Here is an 18,207-nt window from a genome sequence, read left to right as displayed (position 1 = left end):
TGGACACGTATCTCAAGGAATACACATTATTGCTTATGTATCATGGAATGAACACACACCACCCCTCACATTTCATAACTCATTTACAAAGAGAAAAAACTGTCTAAATCATGTCAATAGAGATTGCAAATTTCCATCAAACACAGCCAGCCTCCACTGAGACCAAGTCTTCATGAATAAAAAGTACACCTGACGAACCAGTAACAACCTCAGCTGAATCGTTAAATATTTAACCTCTCTGTAACTTCCTAAGCTCTCTGTCGCACAAACCTCACTTTGCTGCATCTAAACTCAACTCCCGCTACATGCTCTCACTAAAAATCTTACCAAGTTAGCTTGATTATTTTTTTCAAGTTCTAGACAGTTCAGAGAGCTTCTACCCAAGCACATCGAACATTGTTTCAGAGAAACTCTGACTTTCATAGCAATCCTCCTCTCTTCCACATCAACTAGTAAATTCCCTCTTGGTATCTGTCAAATGCTTTATTAAAGCCCAGAAACACCACAAGGACAGCCTTTCTGCTTCTGGGGAAAAAAAAAAAAAAAAAAAATTATCTGGGTACAGTTTACTGATCTATGTTTCATCTGGTTAATTATTCTTTTCTTCAAAAGTAGTTCTAAAACTTGTACATATTACCAAGGTCAAACTAGAAGGCTTTCATTTGCTTGATCAAAAGAGATTTAAGATCTAACAACAAGTTCTTGTAAGCTCAAACTGCATTATTTGGAAATAAGAAAATACGATAAAGAACTAGGTTTTATCAGTGAAGCAAAAACCAGCAAAGTCTAGTTTTCCTCATCTTGACGTTTTCAATAGGTTGTATAAACTAATAGAACACTTGAATTTTTCTGGCAGAAGCCAGATCACAGAACGTCATCTGTGCACATAGAATTTTTGAAAAAAATAAGCATCTATGTAGTGGAAAAATCTCATGTCATCGGCAACTCTCTCTCAGCAGTATATTCTAGTGAGTTTGGTCAGGACAGAATTGATTTCATAAAAGGGAACCACAATAGCAAAAAAATCTGGAAAAATAGTTTCTCATCCCAACTTAATGTTTTGCATTAAACAGAAAAAAACTATGGAACTGAACATTTTGCAGAAAGGTTAAGATTTCAAAAGGACATTTTAAAAAGCGTTAAGTAAGATACTTGCAAGAGCCATCCGTCAAGCAACATTCATATTTGATTGCAGCAATTAAGGCAGCAATTTTGCCAATGTGGTCAAAAGATTGCTTAATGGAAGACTGCTCTTCTCAGACTGCTGACTGGCACCCACTACCCTCTCCATAAAGCCAATTATTAAGTCTCTGAAAGCTAGGCTTGACAGAACTAAGGAAAACTTTACTGTGCACGGGAAGACACTAAGAAACTGTGAATAGAGGGAAAGATAGGCAAAAACAAACAAACAAAAAAGAGAGAAGTCATGATTATACCAGAACTCTGTTTAACTTTGAGGGCAAGAAAAAATGAAGTCTTAAGGGTAAGAAAAACAACACCAATGGGTCTTTTTGCTTCCATCTCATTTTGTCTCCTGTACTATTATGCAATAGAGGCTGGAAAGATCCAAATGACTTCAAGGCTGCTCCATGAAACTACCTCTGCAAGCTCAACTTGAGAAGTTTACCCTGGTGTTACTCCAACCTGCTTGAATGCCCCTTTGATTTAATCTAAACCATGTCTCTAGGATGCAAACTTCACACAGATTTTGTAACAGGCACAGCACATATTAAAATCATATGACAGTATTCTACTGACCACTCTTACATCCTATCCCAAAAATTCAACTGCTGTCTTATATTCACATGCCTATCTTGGATTAGAACTGTTTGGTGAGTTATAATCTAATAAATCCATATGCCTTTAAAGAAATCCTACTTCCTTAAAAATAAGCTGTTGGATAAATGGCACCATTTCAAAAGCAAAGGAAAACTGGAAACAGTACACATGGCTACTAAAAAGGGAAATGTCACAGGCTGTGGGAAATCCGTAGGAACCAGGCTACCAAAGGCAGAAAGCAATGAGCAAGCTTCCCTTCCTTTAAATTATAATAGCTACATTACTACTAAATTGTGGGATGCAGGTTTTTTCCTTCCATATTTCCACGTTTTCAAAACAGCTCAGGAATTATTTAGGTAGTAAGTACCAGTGGCGGGGGGGGGGGGGGGGGGGGGAAGTGTTTTACCGTATTTTAAAATTAAGATTAGCAAGATCTCATAAAAAAACCCAACACTTCCAATCTATAAAATGAAAAGCAAGTATCAGCAAATAAGAAACTGCTACCCTTGTCAGGCTCTGAACTTGTACTGTCTAAAACTAACAAGCTTCCCAAAAGGTGTTATGAAAACCACACCATATCAATAACACGTTCTAGCACAGTCACAAACCAAGTTTTCTTTAACAGTATCATCCCACTCCATTCGATAAACTGAAACTGTATGCAAACCTTAAGTATTTATCAATGACAAAACCCTCTAATATTCCGCTACTGCATGTACGTGAACTTCTAACATTTTTGTGTACTTACGACAGAAGTCGGTCAAGTTTTGGTCCATTACGCCCCTGAAGGACAGCAGGCGGCTTGTACACCCTCATTTCTCCTTACAATCTGTGGGAAACTGTTCGTTTCTTCCCCACATAAGTCTAAACACTTTCTCTGTTTCTGGTATTCTTGGTCTCTTTATTTATGAAGCAGTGATGATTTTGAAGTTATTTATAAACGTTAACTCATTAAATTCCTAAGTGTCATATTAGATACCAACTCAGTTACTCATACTCCTGACAATATATTTATCGTGGCTGGAAGAGAAGGTAAATTTACATACACGAGTAGCACACACAGGCATGCCATGAACGAATCTTATATTTTAAAATGGTATTTGACATTAAGTAAGTCTGAAGTTATTAACAAATACATGTCAGCTGAAGTTGGCTCATTACCAATCAGTGGAATTTATAAACACTGCCTGACCACCACTCTGACAAAGTGAAAAATAACCCATATAACAAAAAAACCTTTTGTTTTTTAGGATTGAAAAAGAAAGCTGTGTGTTTTAAAGGAGCATTTTAAAGTTTGTTTTTACTGCACTTAAATGAATGCAAGTTATGGAAAATTACTTATCTTTAAGTAATGTCTGTTACTTTCTTTTAAGAAACTATTAAAGCTACCAATACACCAGGCAAAATTATTTCATTGATAGTTATATATGTAATCTTCTCCTCATAAAAACCTCAGTGTTTCAGATCGCACATCTGGTCCTCGTGGCTTTACAAGTTGTCATCACTGCACAGTAAATAATGCAAACAGGCTGTGCAAAGTAAAAAGGTAGTATTACTAGTTTAGCATTTTTATTCAAAATGCAAGGCATCTACATCCTTTCTAAAATAAAGTAAAAAAATCTTAAAACCAAAATAATGCACTTGTGTTGACAACAATCTAATTTAATTCTTCAGTTCCCAATCTCCCCAAGATTCTTGAACACTGGTTAAAAAATTGAAGGAAAACATCAGATCAGTTTAAAAGCTCTCTTCAACAAGTCATTCTTCACCAGTCACTCCTTTGACAAGAGATTTCTGAGGAAACATTTCTATGTGCGCCCAGGAAAACCGTGAAGCTACAAACGTAACTTTGAAATTAGTGCAACAGGGTTGGACTAGACGACCTCCACAGGGTCTCTTTTTCAACTTTAAGTCAGCAGACTTTTTTCTCAGACTTAGAATAATTTAAAACAAATTTCTCCTGAAACTCTTCAACTTGGAAACTGTAAGAATGCCATCTGACAATGTGTCCTTTATGCATAAAAAAATTGAAGAGATACTTGCAGAACCCGTGATATGGAGCAGCACTTTTTACTGAAGATACATCTATCTACAATACGTGTCTGAAAAGTATTCCAGCATTATAAATTTCAATAAATACAGCCTTCTAAAGGAGCAGCTGGGAATAAACAAATGAAAAGCCATTATCGTAGAACATTAAAAAAAAACATCAAAAGACAAAAGCTTTTTTAAAAAGTCCATCAAAAGAAGTGACACGAAAGACCTTTATATGACTGAAGACTTGCATGTAAACACATCAGATGGATAGACTGGTAATGAGCTTCTTTCTATTTGCTTTTAAACAAGGGGACTTTCAGATAAAAGTAAACCGTGCTCAGACTGAAGTACACACGGCAGAAAAGAGATGGAAAAGTATTACCAATTTTTACATCAAAATTTTCTTCAACACATACAGCTAGTTCATCAAATCTATAATGTGAATCTTTCCCAAATTAGCAATCTGGTTCTGCTCACCTCTACATAACAGAAACTAAATGCAAAATATCAAAATAGAAAAAACTTCAGTGCCAATAAGACCCAGCATGTTACAGTATTTTTCCAGCTACCACTGAAAGCTATTAAGTACATTTAGACCACCAATTTGAACCACTTCGTATTTATTCAAGGATCCCGTTCCCTGCATCTGTACTGCATGTGACACAGTCATTCCCAGCATCACTCCTGAAAGGGAACAGCTAATCTCCTGTGTGTATTCTGATGGTAAAATAATCCAGGATTGCACCACAGGCAGTATGTTTGAGACAGTTCAAGGTCTTGCTTCTTCCACTTAACCCAATCTGACAGCAGTGTCCTAGAAGACTTTGCCATTTCATATACCTATAACCCCAGACACTCCACGCATGACACTAACCCACACTGACACACAATGAAAGCAGGAACATGGCAACTAGAAAGTTTGTTCCCAGAACTTGGGCACATGATCAATCTTTAGTGATTAGTAAAAGGAACTGAAAAAAACGTGTGTTAAAAATGCTAAGGGTTTGAAAAATATCCCACAGGTCACAGGACAGGGTACAGTGGCTTCATACTGAAGAAAACAGCTCAGCTTGGAGAAGTGCTGACTGGCCACAGGAACAGTGACTACTGCCTACAGGCAGCACAGATATAACCAGTACTGCTACATCTGGAAGTTAAACTGCTACAGGTTCCTGTAAGGGTATACAGTAAAAGCAAAAAATGAAAGTTTGTTTGGTGAAGAACTGATACAGTATAAAGGTGAAAAAGCTTTCCAGTACAGTATTTTGATCTAGTACATCCAGATTCAGACAGAAAAATTATTTAATTCTCTACTTCTAAAGGTCAAAACTTACTTCCTTGGTTACTGCTTTTTTTCTTTGTAAGCGTGTGTCAAAAACTGAAGACACAATAATTACTAGAAAATCAATTAGTCTGGCTGAAAATGATACCAGTGAATTCTTTTCATTTGATCATCAAGTCTTCTATGACTGGCCAATATGGGTGGAGATCATGAACAAGGGATCTAGCTGGGATTAAAGGGATCAAAGTTTTTACACAGGAAAGCTGCAAGTGTATAAATGCTCCCCTAATTCAAGAACGTGTCTTGACATTTCATTTCTCATTATTAGTAAGGAGTTACTACATTCTTTAATTGAACAGCTGTTCACTTATAATACTATACCTTCTCTGGATTTCCAATTCTTCTTGTGATGGACCATTTTGTACTTGAGAGGGAAGCTGTGAATTCTGTCGAGGCAAAGTGGGACCTGAAAGTGAAGACAGACCATAAAGTAATGATTTGAACTTTAACTTTGCAGAAAAGCACAAAACCAAGGAAAAAGGCCAGTCATCACATGACATTATAAGAACTGTGTACTTCTAATTTTAAGCCAAACAAGCTCAAAAACATAATACAGCAAATAAAGACTGCAACAAATGTTACCTTATGCATTTGTAGAATGGATTTATTTCACATGGATGAAAAGGTTTCACCAAAATGCAAAACAAATTTTATTTATGATAGAACTTGACAAAAGCTTTGAAAAGCACTCCAAGTCTGAGATTTTATTAAGACAATGAACAAGTACTCTTGGAGGAACAGAAAAGGCTCAAAAAATTAAAACACTCACCTAAATAGAACACTGGCAATGTAAGAAAAAAGAAAGAACAGGAGAAAAAAAACATCAGCAGCTTATCACCATATCAAGAGAAGGGAGATAAAAGTACGTTTCTACAGGTCACACCAAAATTTACTCAGATTGTAGCTCATCAACTTAGATCAAAGACTTTCAATTTCAGATAGGCAAGTATCACATACAAAGAATAGAGGCATATAATGAATGTACAAACTGTGCATTCTGCTAAGCACAAGAAATGCAAAAGAGAATGACATGCAAATTATTCTTCAACTTTTACTGATGTACAATTCTGAATCATACATCTTTCAAATAATCATATATGCTCAATCTGTCTTTTACAAACAAAGATGCTTTTACTCTTTCCTCATGGATGTATTAGAGCACAAAATTATTTTTAAAGAATTAACAGAAGTAAAGGATGAAGAACTGTGGAATGGAGTATAGTAAATCATGAACATACTGTTTCTGCAAAAATGGGCAGTAAAATAGGAAATTTCTGGACTGCAGCTAGACTTTAAGTTATGGTATTACAAGCAAGCAGGATTAAAGCCCAATAAAAATAATCCAGTTCTGAAAGGGTCCCAAAGCAAAACAGTCAGTTCTTGCTGATATTTCATCAAACTACCTAGAGTGATGAAGTTGTAACAAGATGTGGAGGTTTTTAAGGCCAGGTTGGACAAGGTTTTGTGCCACCTGATCTAGTGGTAGGGTTCCCTGCTCATGGCAGGGGGGTTGGAACTTGATAATCTTTAAGGTCCCTTCCAACCTTAATGATTCTATGATCTCCCTCATCAAAAATATCAAAATGTAAAAGTCGCTTACATCTGAACTTGTGAAAATAATCCAAAAACATTAACAGATCATGGGCAGGCAATCTGCCTCAGACTCAGCAAACAAGTGCCCTGTTTAAAGGCTATACAAAAAGGTTCTTTTACTGAAAACAGCATAGTATTGTTTCCACTGTGGTCATAAAGACAACAAATACTGAGAATTATAAAAGTGTACCCGAGCTACTGTACTCTATAGTTCAAAAGCTATGTAAGAAATTCTAGAAGATAAAAGCATGAAGTGTATTAGAGAGGTTGTGTCTTCCTTATTTATTCTTTTCAGGAAGTGTTGGGTCCTCTTACTATGCTGGTTTGGTTCTGGCATAATTTTGGTAGCGGGGGAGGGACCCCAGGGGTGGCTCCCATAAGAAGCTACTAAGAGCTCCTCTAGCTCAAGTGACCAAGGCCAAAGCCATAGGAGAGACAAGAGATGCACCTTTACAATTAACATATGAAAGAGCTCATATAAGACCTGACAGCAGAGAGAGCAAAAGTGGAAGAGCTGAGCTGCAGAGGTGAGAGGAGTGCCAGGGCTGAGATTCTGAGGTTGGGGAGGAAGAAGGGGAAGGAGGTACCCAAGCAGAAGTCTTCCTGCAGCCCATGGCAAGATGGCAGGCTGTTGCCCTGCAGTCATCGAAGAACATGGCAGAATATCCCCAGAAGGCGCCAGGAGGGGTAAATGTGGACCTGCAGCCCATGGACTTGGATCTGCATCCATGGAAGACCCTGGCGCCAGGGGAGGTGACTGTTCCTGAAGCAGCCTATGACTCTGTGGGAAGCCCAGGCTGGAGCAGCTCCTGACCTCATGGGAAGGACTCACGAAGGAGACGTTTGTGGAGGACTCTGTCCCATGGGAGGGATCCCATGGGGAAGCAGGAAAGGACTGCAAGGAATCCTTCTTCCTGAGGAGGAAGGAGCAGCAGGAACCACCAGCCTGTGAACTGACTCTAAACCCCGTCCCCTGTCCCCCTGTGCTGCTGGGGGAAGGAGGGAGAGAAACAGGGAACAAAAGGATTTGGACCTGGGAAGAAGGGAGGTGTGGGGTAACATATGCAAGCCCTGCTCTGTGTGTTGTGTGTGTCCTGTGTGTGTTTGATTAGTGTGAAATTAAATTACTATTTTTCCTCAAGTTGAGTCTGTTTTGCCCAGGACTGTAAATGGTGAGTGAACCATCCTTGTCCTTTGTCTTGAGCCATGAGCTTCTAGTTGGCCTTTGTCCTCCCCATCCCAGTGGTTGGGGGGAGAGTTGAGTGAGTGGCCACATGGCTGGTTCTTTGTTGTCTGGCTAGGCACAAACCATGACGCTTACCTAAATGCATGATGTTACCCTGGAGATACTCCCAGCAAAACCAGTACAGTTAAGATACATCTGCAGCTATAAATCAATTTTTTTTATTTTTTTTTTTAATGCAAAAGATTTAACTGCAATGATAGTGAGCAATTAAGTTATCAGTAAGTAGAAATATGTCATATTCGTCATCTGGAAACATTTCTGCTTTAAAACTTCTGAAGTCACAACTTGCCCTCTGCCATCTCCCCTGGGTGACAGGTGGTAAGTAGGCTTTTATGCCCATTAAGCCATGACCACAGCTCCCAGACAGCGAGGGAAGCAGCCAGGCTGTCTGCACCATGCTGCAGCCTTTCATGGACTTTTAGTATTAAGACACAATCCAGCAGTAGCTGCACTGCTGCTTACAGGTGCTATATACCACCACCGCTTGCCACACCTAATATGCTCCCTTCCCTCTCATCTGTCACTTCTCAGCATGAAATGCATTGACCTAAATATTAATCGTAAGGAACAGAAATAAAAATAAATGGTCATGTGATTGTCATTTACCAACTGAAATTGTTCTGTACTGAAAATACAGCAGAAATTTAAACCTCAACCTTCCACTCGTTTAATATTGAAGAGTACTTAAGTCTTTTTGAACAAGGTATTATCATGTTGCACTAGATGAGTGTGACTGTCACTCTACAACTCTTCCCCAACTCTTTCTTTTGCAACACCACTGGAAACCAGCCACCCACCTGTACTTGCACTAACTATTCAAACCAGACTAGCTATCAGAAAACCTGTTCTGATAGTCTCAAATTTTGTTCTAGAGCACACTGTCAGAAAATCATGTTCTGTGTAAATTCTGCAGAACACAAGCATCAGCAAGCCAAGCCAGTGCAACCTGGCCAACCTACTCAAGTAAAAGATGGGCTTCTTTCATAGTTATATGTGCAAGGGAGCAAAAAACAAACCCTTGCTACCAATTAACATGATTGTTCTAGTATTTCTTATACATTTTTGCCATAAGAAAATGCAACTCAAGTATACCAAAGGCTTTCAATTTCAAGAAAGGCAAGGTCAGCTGCCAAAGTCATTTCACCTGTACTCTTGACAAAATCCTCTCTGCAAGCACAGATTCTTAACAACCACCCTGCTAACAGATAGTGGTAAGTTAAAGCATCTGGAAACATTTATTTTATTCTATAAAATTAAGTTATTATGGCAAGCCAAAAACACTACTTCACTGCTAAAATACCACTGTCTGGACACTGGGACAGATGGTATAACAAATAAATTAGCAGGAGCTAAGCTAATAAAAAGCTTTCTCAGAGGCTCTTGAACACTTCAAGATAATTCAGAAACACAAAGCCCCACGAGAAATATGCACAGGTACATGCCAAGTAAGACACAAGGCTAAATGGTCTGTTCAATCTGAGTTTTAAGAAAAAGTCTAACATCTTTCTTTTTCTAAAGAAAGCACAGATGGTGCACTCTGTGTCGCACTCCAGGAGACAGAGGATATAATTTCATACTAATTTGTTCAGCAGTCGTTCCAGTTTTAAATGCCTTCTGTTTTTCAGCTTATTCTTACCATTGTATCACCCCTTCTCTATGACAGTTCAGGCAACTGTGTAGCAGTAAATGGACTGGAAATCCCAGGGGAAAAAGCCCTGCCCTGTAAGAAGTGTTTTCATCAGCTAGATCAGGACTAGTTCTGGTTCTTCACGAAGTCACAGACAACTAAGCTGACATGGCTCAGAGAATAACATCAGATTGCTTGAGCCAAAGTAAGCACCCCAATAACAGTTTGTCCAACTCCTTAACTTCATTTTCACCTCCAACTGACTTCTGACCTCTTTATCTCCATTCAAGAGTTGAATTCCAGCTGCACAACCTTATGAAAGTATAATTAGCAAGCTGGAGACAGAAACACAGTTTCTCCTCTCTGAATGCTTTTTTGGTTCACCAGTTCCTTCAGTCTTTGCAATTACATTGTCTCCTTTGGAGCTGCACAAGTCTTCACTTCTTTTAATGTCACTTGCCCTATATGCAAAAGCAGTGTTGACATAGCACCTGTGACACCAAAGACATTGCATTCCTACGAGGTCATAGCCCATACCGTTCAAGAGAGTAACAATACACGTACTACAGGTTATACAACAAGTTATAATGTGTATTTTCATTTATCAGGACAGGCCTGTGTGGAAACTGGTAACCTAAGGATTTCTGAAGTGTTTTTTTGGGGGGACTGCTGGCAGTCAGATCATGTGAAATATTCCCCAGAACCCCACATGCCCTAGGGGTTCAAGAAAGATGAAACACACACAAGAAATCATACCTGTAACTACCGTGCTGTTCAGAGAACAGCATTACAAGACAATCTGTTTTAAAAAAATATCTAGTACCTTTAGAAAAAGTTGTTCAACTATGACGCATGAGAATTTCAGCTTGAGGTGAAGACCTCATTTTTTCTCCTCACAGAAACAGCTTATATAAACAACTCAATGAATTAGGACTTCCCACTCTTTCATATCTCAGTATGTTAGTGCCAAAACTAAGACACATTCCAATTATACAGTTTGATATTAAAATCCAAGTATGACTGACTTTTCAAAGGAAGAATGGGATTGAAAGCAGACAGGAAATTAATTTACATAGGTATATACTATAAAGATAAGTGTACTGACTAAATATAATCCTTATAAAAGACTTGTATTAGGGACAGTACACCTACTAAGCAAAGAACAGACCCCAGGTATGAGGCAAAACCACAGCAAAAAGATATATTTTCTGTTGTAGAGGACAAAAAATTAAAACAAACAACTTATTAAATGCTTAAAGATTTTCTGAATTAATGGAAAGCAAGATTTTCAGAAATATATACAAAGAAGTAATAAGAAAATTTAGTATGATGAAGTAACCTCTCTCACTTGTCTCTGGCTCCTTCTCCTCCCATTCAGAGTCTGTCCTGCTCCAGGACATCACAGAAGAAAGTTTGGGGAGAAAACTAGCCTTCAGCACCAGCAAAACAGCACCACTCCTCTAGACCTGGACTTGATGTATGGACTTAAAAGCAAGACTATGATGGTTACAAACTAGAGCACTAAGAAGTGACACAACTATTCTCTAGTACATCTACCTAGGTGAATCATCTTCTCATTTCCTCATATATCTACTCTTTCATACACAGCTACCATTTTTGTAAATACCTGCAGCTGAATTACTCATTGCTTTTATTTTAGCAGAGCAGTGTCTGTGTTGTGTTTTCCATACTGAACCTGTTTTAGTTTTTACTTCACAAGCTCTTCTTTACAGTAGTAAAAGAGAATAATAATAATAAATAATAATAATAATAATAATAATAATAATAATAATAATAATAATAATAATAATAATAATAATAATAATAATCCATTAAAACATATTTGAATTTAAGTAGAGATAAGCCTCCTATCAGTGTCAGCAGAGCTTCATATCAATGCCAGCAGAGCCTTAGAAACTGCATGCTGATAACCTGGGCACTAGCTTGGCTGGATGACTGCAAGCAGGCTGGTGGCTTCCTTCTCTGCCTTCCTTTCAAGCAGGGGGAGACAAAGCTTTGACAGTTGCTTAATGAAACCACAATATCACAATCTTAATGAAGCAAGTATCTAACATGAAATATGTATTACTTTTTATCCCTGTTCTGCCTAAATGTGTTTAAATAGCAATATTCTAGGTGATGACTGTCACTTTTTCCATATAATACTATAGAAATGAGCCTAATAAAACTACATTTCCACAATTATGTTCATGATTCTGTGACAAAATTCTGTTTCTGAAATGCAGCAAATTTCATATAGCTACAACTTCTGCTGTTGGTTTAAAACAATATGAACCCTCAAGAGAAAAATAAATTAACATTCCCCAATATTTATTTTTAAAGCTATCCACAAAATTAATAAATTTCTATGTATGTTTCCCACGCAGTTAAGGCCAACTACTGAATTCTAATTACATTCTTTGGGTTGCCCATCAAACTTCAGTGCTTTCACCTGATACAATGTTAACCCTGAAGAACCACACAAATCAAAAATACTACACAGGCAACACTTAAAAGTGAAAACTTAGCAACTCTCCCTTCACTTCCAAATACCACAACTAAAATTAATGATGCTTTCAATACTCTTATATGCTTCCTTTAGGTTAATATTTTGGCATATAAATCAGGATTAGTTCATCAGATAACAACTACCAAAAATTTCTGCAATTAATCCCACATTTAAAAGGAAAACAAATATTACTAGCAAAAATAGAGATATTATGTGACTTCTGACAACACAGGTAATACCCCATCATGTTACTCCCACTCTGACAGGGAGTGCCAACAGCATGTTCCAGAGACTTGCCAAGAGTACAGGTCTAGTATAATTACTTCACTGCAGTAGAATAATTTTTCCTTCAGAACAAGTTTTGGCATGATACAAACCATACAAGGAGATGCCTGTGAGATTTCCCCCCGCCCTGCATATAGATTTTTCATTTCAGTCTCCTAATAATCTCTACACGTATTCCAATTACTTAACCCGCACATCAGTATACAGCTGTGGAAAATGGATGTACCTTTTCCCCATAAAGTTCTGATCACTTAATAACTGGACTATCTAACTTCTAGGGTTATTATCAATTTCAAAGGAAACTCTGCCTCCCCCCCCTCAAGGTAAGACTAGCAAAATAAAGAGAAACTGGAAACAAAACAAACCAACAAGTTTCTTTTTCATACTACATGTAATTTGTTAGGAAAATGGGTAATCTAAGGCAGTAATAGAACAGCTTCACTGAAGCCATTCCTGTAACTGCTTTTATATCCAGAATAATCCAAGATCTTTTCAAGAACCAATACCTAACTGTTAATGGTTAGTAAAAAAAACCATCATGAATCTTACATAGATGTAATTCTATTAGGAAAAATTGAAACAGATTTATTTACAGCTGTGTGACATCCTCCAATTCATCTTCTGCCACCTTCATCCTCTGTAACAAACAACTCAAAATAACTCATCAAATGCCAAGTACAAATATATACGTTGCACAATTAAGTTACTTAATTCTGTTAGCAAGACTCTCCTGGGACTGAAAACAAGTGCCACAGAGAACAACGCCAATTCTAGCTAAACTAGAAGGAACTTCCTGCAGCAAAACTAAGTATGACACCCCTTTGTTCCTCCCATCTCCAGATACACACTTCTGTTACTTGCCCTTATTACTTCAAAGGAGTGATCCCTTTTCTCACACATCAGAGAATTTTCTCAGCCATCTAATTTCCACTCATTGAGGCTCTTCTTTCATTCCAGAGTCACTTTGATTGCAACACTGAGCTCTACTTAACACAGACAGGAAATTTTTCTTTGTAATGCAATGCAAAACCTTTACAGAGAGTGTTCATCTTCACTCTAGACAATTAAGACTAATTACTGAATATCTGAACAAACTGCACACAGCCTTAAACCCAGAAATCCTCTTCATATGACCTCTTAAACCGATGACACATACTTGTCATTTGATGAAGGTGTAACTTTCAATCACCTCAGATAATTATTTAATGAGCAAGTTTTTCAGAATTTTTCCAAATGAATGGCTTGGTTCAGTTTTAATACATCTCCCACAAAGTATTGAGCATGAATTTGTAGCATTTGTAGTCTACCTTAAAATTCCAGGAGAAAGTGCAGCTCTGCACTGTTGTCTTTCAGTTCTGGATTTGCAGCTGGGCCTATGACCCACTTGACTAGCCAGAAGTCAGTAGGAAAACAGGGTCTGAATAGCAGTTGAATAGCTACCAGTTAATAAAAGCACACAAAACTGAACAGAGTGAAAATAATTTGACTTTTACATTGATTTAAATAAGCAAGAGTTCCAGTGTAAGATAAATTAGGATGCTCACATAAGACACAGCATATTTCAGACAATTTCACTGCAAAGTGATGTGACATTTTCACATCAGTTAATCAGAGGCTATCGAGACAAACCCTGTACTGTTTTTTAGAAGAAAATTGCCAGTTGCAGTGAAGCTTTTACTCCAACTTTAAACATTTTCATTCTACATAGTGAACTCATTAGAAGGACCAACAAAAGCCTATCAGTGGGTGCTCAGTGTACGGGCACCCAGTGCCTTCACCTCTGCTGTTGTAGATCCACTAGAGGGAGATCCTAAATTAAACAAACTCACATTACACCAGCAATAGAACAGGTGAAGATGCCAGCTGCAAGCGAAGATGGATGACATTTTTCAAATATATACAAGAGAAGGCAACTATATGATTTTATTTTTTTAAGAAGACCAAGAGAACTGTAAGTAAAACCTGACTTTCAAACAAAAAAGATGTCCACAAATAATCTTTAATATTCCTCAGAAATAATTTGAATTTCTGTGAACCCTTGCATTAAAAGTTTGAAGTTCATCTACAGCTTTACAAGTTTCTAAACAGCATGCTCAGCTGACATTAAAACTGCTTGCCTTTTATGAATAAAATACAACTTAAATAACCCACCTAATAGAAAATTGCCAAAATGAGAAAATACAGCAGAAAATAGGGATACTGCAAGAATCAAACTTTCATTTTAAGCAATTCTAGAGTAAAATGGAAGCTATATAGGATTTATCTGTTTTACTTCAGTAAAAGGAGATTATGGAGAGTCTACATGCTGTTTTAGATATACTAGGAAACACAGCAATTTATATAAACTATTAGAGACAATTCTGTCTCTTCAGGTAAAGATTTTTTAAACACTAACACCAGAACACCAATTAGGACTACATGTATTATAATTTTTTAAAGTCCAGCAGATAAATTGGAAGAAAAACTATCAATATATAACAGTGCTCTTAACGTATTAGTACAAATTCCCTTCATAACATATACCCCCCAACACCTTTTCAAAAAAGGTTACTTTGTTTATAAAAAGGAGAGGAAGCTGCAATCCATTTCCTGAAATGAAGAGCTAATATTAGAGCCTTAGAGACCCAAGTAAATATTTAATCAGCTATGACAGCGATAGCAGCAGAGGAAAAAAACCAAAACAAACACACACTAAGGATTCATTTCTAGCTGCACTTTCAGAGAATTATACCAACTGTAGAGAAAAGTAATGCATTAAACTTTGAGCATTGAGTCAAATTAATTTGCTCTTGAACTGCAAGCTACTTAGTATCCTATTTCCACTACTGAAGCAGGCATGTTCAGAAAGACACTTGATCTTTTTTACTTCTCACCGTCATACAAGTCAGAAAAATTAAGTAATATGTAGACAATACACTGACAAACCTCCCAGCTGATAAAGCTTAGGAACATTTGTTGACAGTATTCCAACACAGATTCATAATGAACATTTATCTTTAAACATTGTCTGGAAATGGTAACAGGCTTATAAAGCAATTCCATATGTGTAATTATGATTTCTTTTTACAAGCAGCAGTGCAAAACTACTTGTCTTCAGACATCTGCTGAAGCTACGCTAGTAACATTAAGCTTTGGTTTGATTTCATTCTCTTGGAAGCTAAAGCACCTAAATTCCTGTGAAATAGGTAATGTATAGCTCATCTTAAACAGCCACAGTATTTCTTGGCTGACAGAAGTTACAGAAGAACAGAAGATCTCCTGTGCCCATGGTGTCCACCAGTAGTTTGGGATCACACGGAGAATCACTCAGGTTGGAAAAGAACTTCAAGATCATTAAGTCCAACCATCAACCCTACTCTACCAAGCCCAGCACTAAGCCATATTCCCAAGCACCACATCGAGACAACTTTTAAATACATCCAAGGACAGTGACTCAACCGCCTCCGTGGGCAACATGTTCCAATGCCTGACAACACTTTCAGTGAAAAAGTTCTTCCTAATTTCTAGTCTAAACCTCCTCTGGCAGAGCTTGAGGCCATTTCTTTTTCTATCACCAATTAATTGTGAGAAGAGACCAGCACCTACTCCTTTACAATGTGCTTTCAGGTAGCCGTAGAGGGTGATGAGGTCTCCCCTCAGCCTCCTTTTCTTCAGACTATAGAGCCCCAGTTACCTCAGACGCTCCTCATAAGACTTGTTCTCAAGGCCCTTTACCAGTTTCATTGCCCTTCTTTGGACATGCTCCAGCACCTCAGTGTCTTTCTTGTAATGAGGTGCCCAAAACTGGACACAGTTGAGGTGTGGCCTCACCAATGCCAAGTACAGAGGGATGATCACCTGCCTGGTCCTGCTTGCCACAATATTTCTAATACAGGCCAGGATGCCACTGGCTTTCTTGGCCACCTGGGCACACTGCTGGCTCACATTCAGTCACCTATCAATCAGAACCCCCAGGTCCCTTTCTGCTGGACAGCTTTCCAGCCACTATTCCCCCAGCCTGTAGCGCTGCATGGGATTGTTGCCCAAGTGCAGGACCCCACACTTGGCCTTGTTCAACTTCATACAATTGACCTTGGCCCATCGATCTAGTCTATCCAAGTTTCTCTGTAAAGCTCCCTTACCCTCAGGCAGCCCAACACTCCCTCCCAACCTGCTGTCATCTGCAAACTTACTGAGGGTGCATTCTATCTCCTCATCAAGATCATTGATGAAGATGTTAAAAAGTGGTCCCAATACTGAGCCCTGAGGAACACCACTTGTGACCAGCTACCAGCTGGATTTAACTCCATTCACCACCACTCTCTGGGCCCAGCCATCCAGCCAGCATTTTACCCACCAGAGTGTACATCCAAGCCAGAAGCAGTCAGTTTTTTCATCAGAATGCTATGGGAAACCATGTCAAAGGCTTTACAGAAGCCCAGGTAGACAAGACCCACGGCCTTTCCCTCACTGACCAGACAGGTCAGCTGATCACAGAAAAGCAAGACTCCTTCATAAACGGGTTCATAAACACATGTTGACTGGACCTGATCACCTGGTTGTTCCGTATATGGCGTATAATGGCACTCAAGATGATCTGCTCCATGCAGCTAATGATGCATTTTGACTTGTACTAACAACTAGGAAGTCAAAACAGAAAGTGACTACCTTACAGTTCAGAAAACTTAAGAGGTTACAATCAGTCACTATCAAACTTAATTATGCAACTTAATTCATGTCATCATCAGACCCAAATCTCAAAGCCGTTAAGAGCAAACTAGGTAAGACTACAGCATGATATTATAGTCATATTGAACTCTCATTTCATGAACCCATAAAAAAATCCACCTGAAAACAAAACAACTCCCCAGTCATCAGGGACTAACTGAATTGATTAATTATGAATTAACTTGAATGAAGCAGATAGACTCAAATTGAAGGGCTCCTTCAGAGATCAATTAAGAGAGACTACAGGCAGAATGATTTGGAAGAATTCATTATTTGGGATGAGCAGAGGACTGAACTCTATGTACAGTGATTTTTAGACTCATTGAAAGGCTCAGCTCTACTCCTCTTCATCCCACCATTTAAGAAATTACTTAAGCGATACAGTAGGAATCAACGATGCAAACAAACTCATTTTCACTGAGTTGTTTCATCCTGTGAAATGACATTTGATTAAAGGCTGCCCGAATGACATTTTCAAGATACTATTACAATTGCATTTACAGAAAACCCTGTTTTAGTTCTATCCAAGTCTTTACCAACTGGAGTGGCATCTTCGTTCAATAAAATTTCTACCACTGAAGAATATAATAATGTAGTTGGCCCACACATACTTCACACGGAACAGGAAGAAAACAGTCATTGGACTAATCACAACAATGCATTAAATGAAAAAACAGAGGCACTGACCAATTAAAAAATGTGCACTATCAGACCAGCCTATGTCATTTTAGCCTCTCTAGTACCTCAGTTTTAGTGTTAGAAGGAGCTAAATGATGAAAAAATATATATGTATATATACACATACGGAGTTACTTGAAATATGTTGTAACAAGCTCTTCTTAGACAGGTAATGAGAAAGAGTACAAAACCCTCAAACTTGTGGCAATTATCACATACCAGACTTAATTTCAAATCAGTAGAAACCGACACTTGGTGTGTTCCCAAATGTTAGTTGAGACACAGATGAACAATCAGAATGCACAAAACATTTACTATCAAGTAATATTTAGGTAAAGTAAAAGTGAGATATTTAGAGGAGAAAATGCCCATCTGGAAGGTAGAAAAACAGGATACACGACTGG

General features: G+C 38.0%; 1 protein-coding gene across 6 annotated transcripts in view; it reads right to left on the bottom strand.

Moving 5' to 3' along the window:
• The window catches only part of ENAH (ENAH actin regulator), a 100,495-nt gene that overhangs the window by 32,608 nt on the left and 49,680 nt on the right, over positions 1-18,207 (bottom strand). For all 6 annotated transcript variants that reach the window (XM_051614545.1, XM_051614546.1, XM_051614548.1 and 3 more), the window contains exon 4: positions 5,480-5,564. In XM_051614545.1, coding sequence (XP_051470505.1) covers positions 5,480-5,564 — 85 coding nt within the window. The remainder of the gene's footprint in view (positions 1-5,479; positions 5,565-18,207) is intronic.

Source organism: Apus apus, chromosome 3, assembly GCF_020740795.1.
Source record: "Apus apus isolate bApuApu2 chromosome 3, bApuApu2.pri.cur, whole genome shotgun sequence".
Classification (NCBI taxonomy): domain Eukaryota; kingdom Metazoa; phylum Chordata; class Aves; order Apodiformes; family Apodidae; genus Apus; species Apus apus.
Note: the sequence above shows the minus strand (reverse complement) of the source record. Positions and strands in the feature narration are given on the sequence as shown.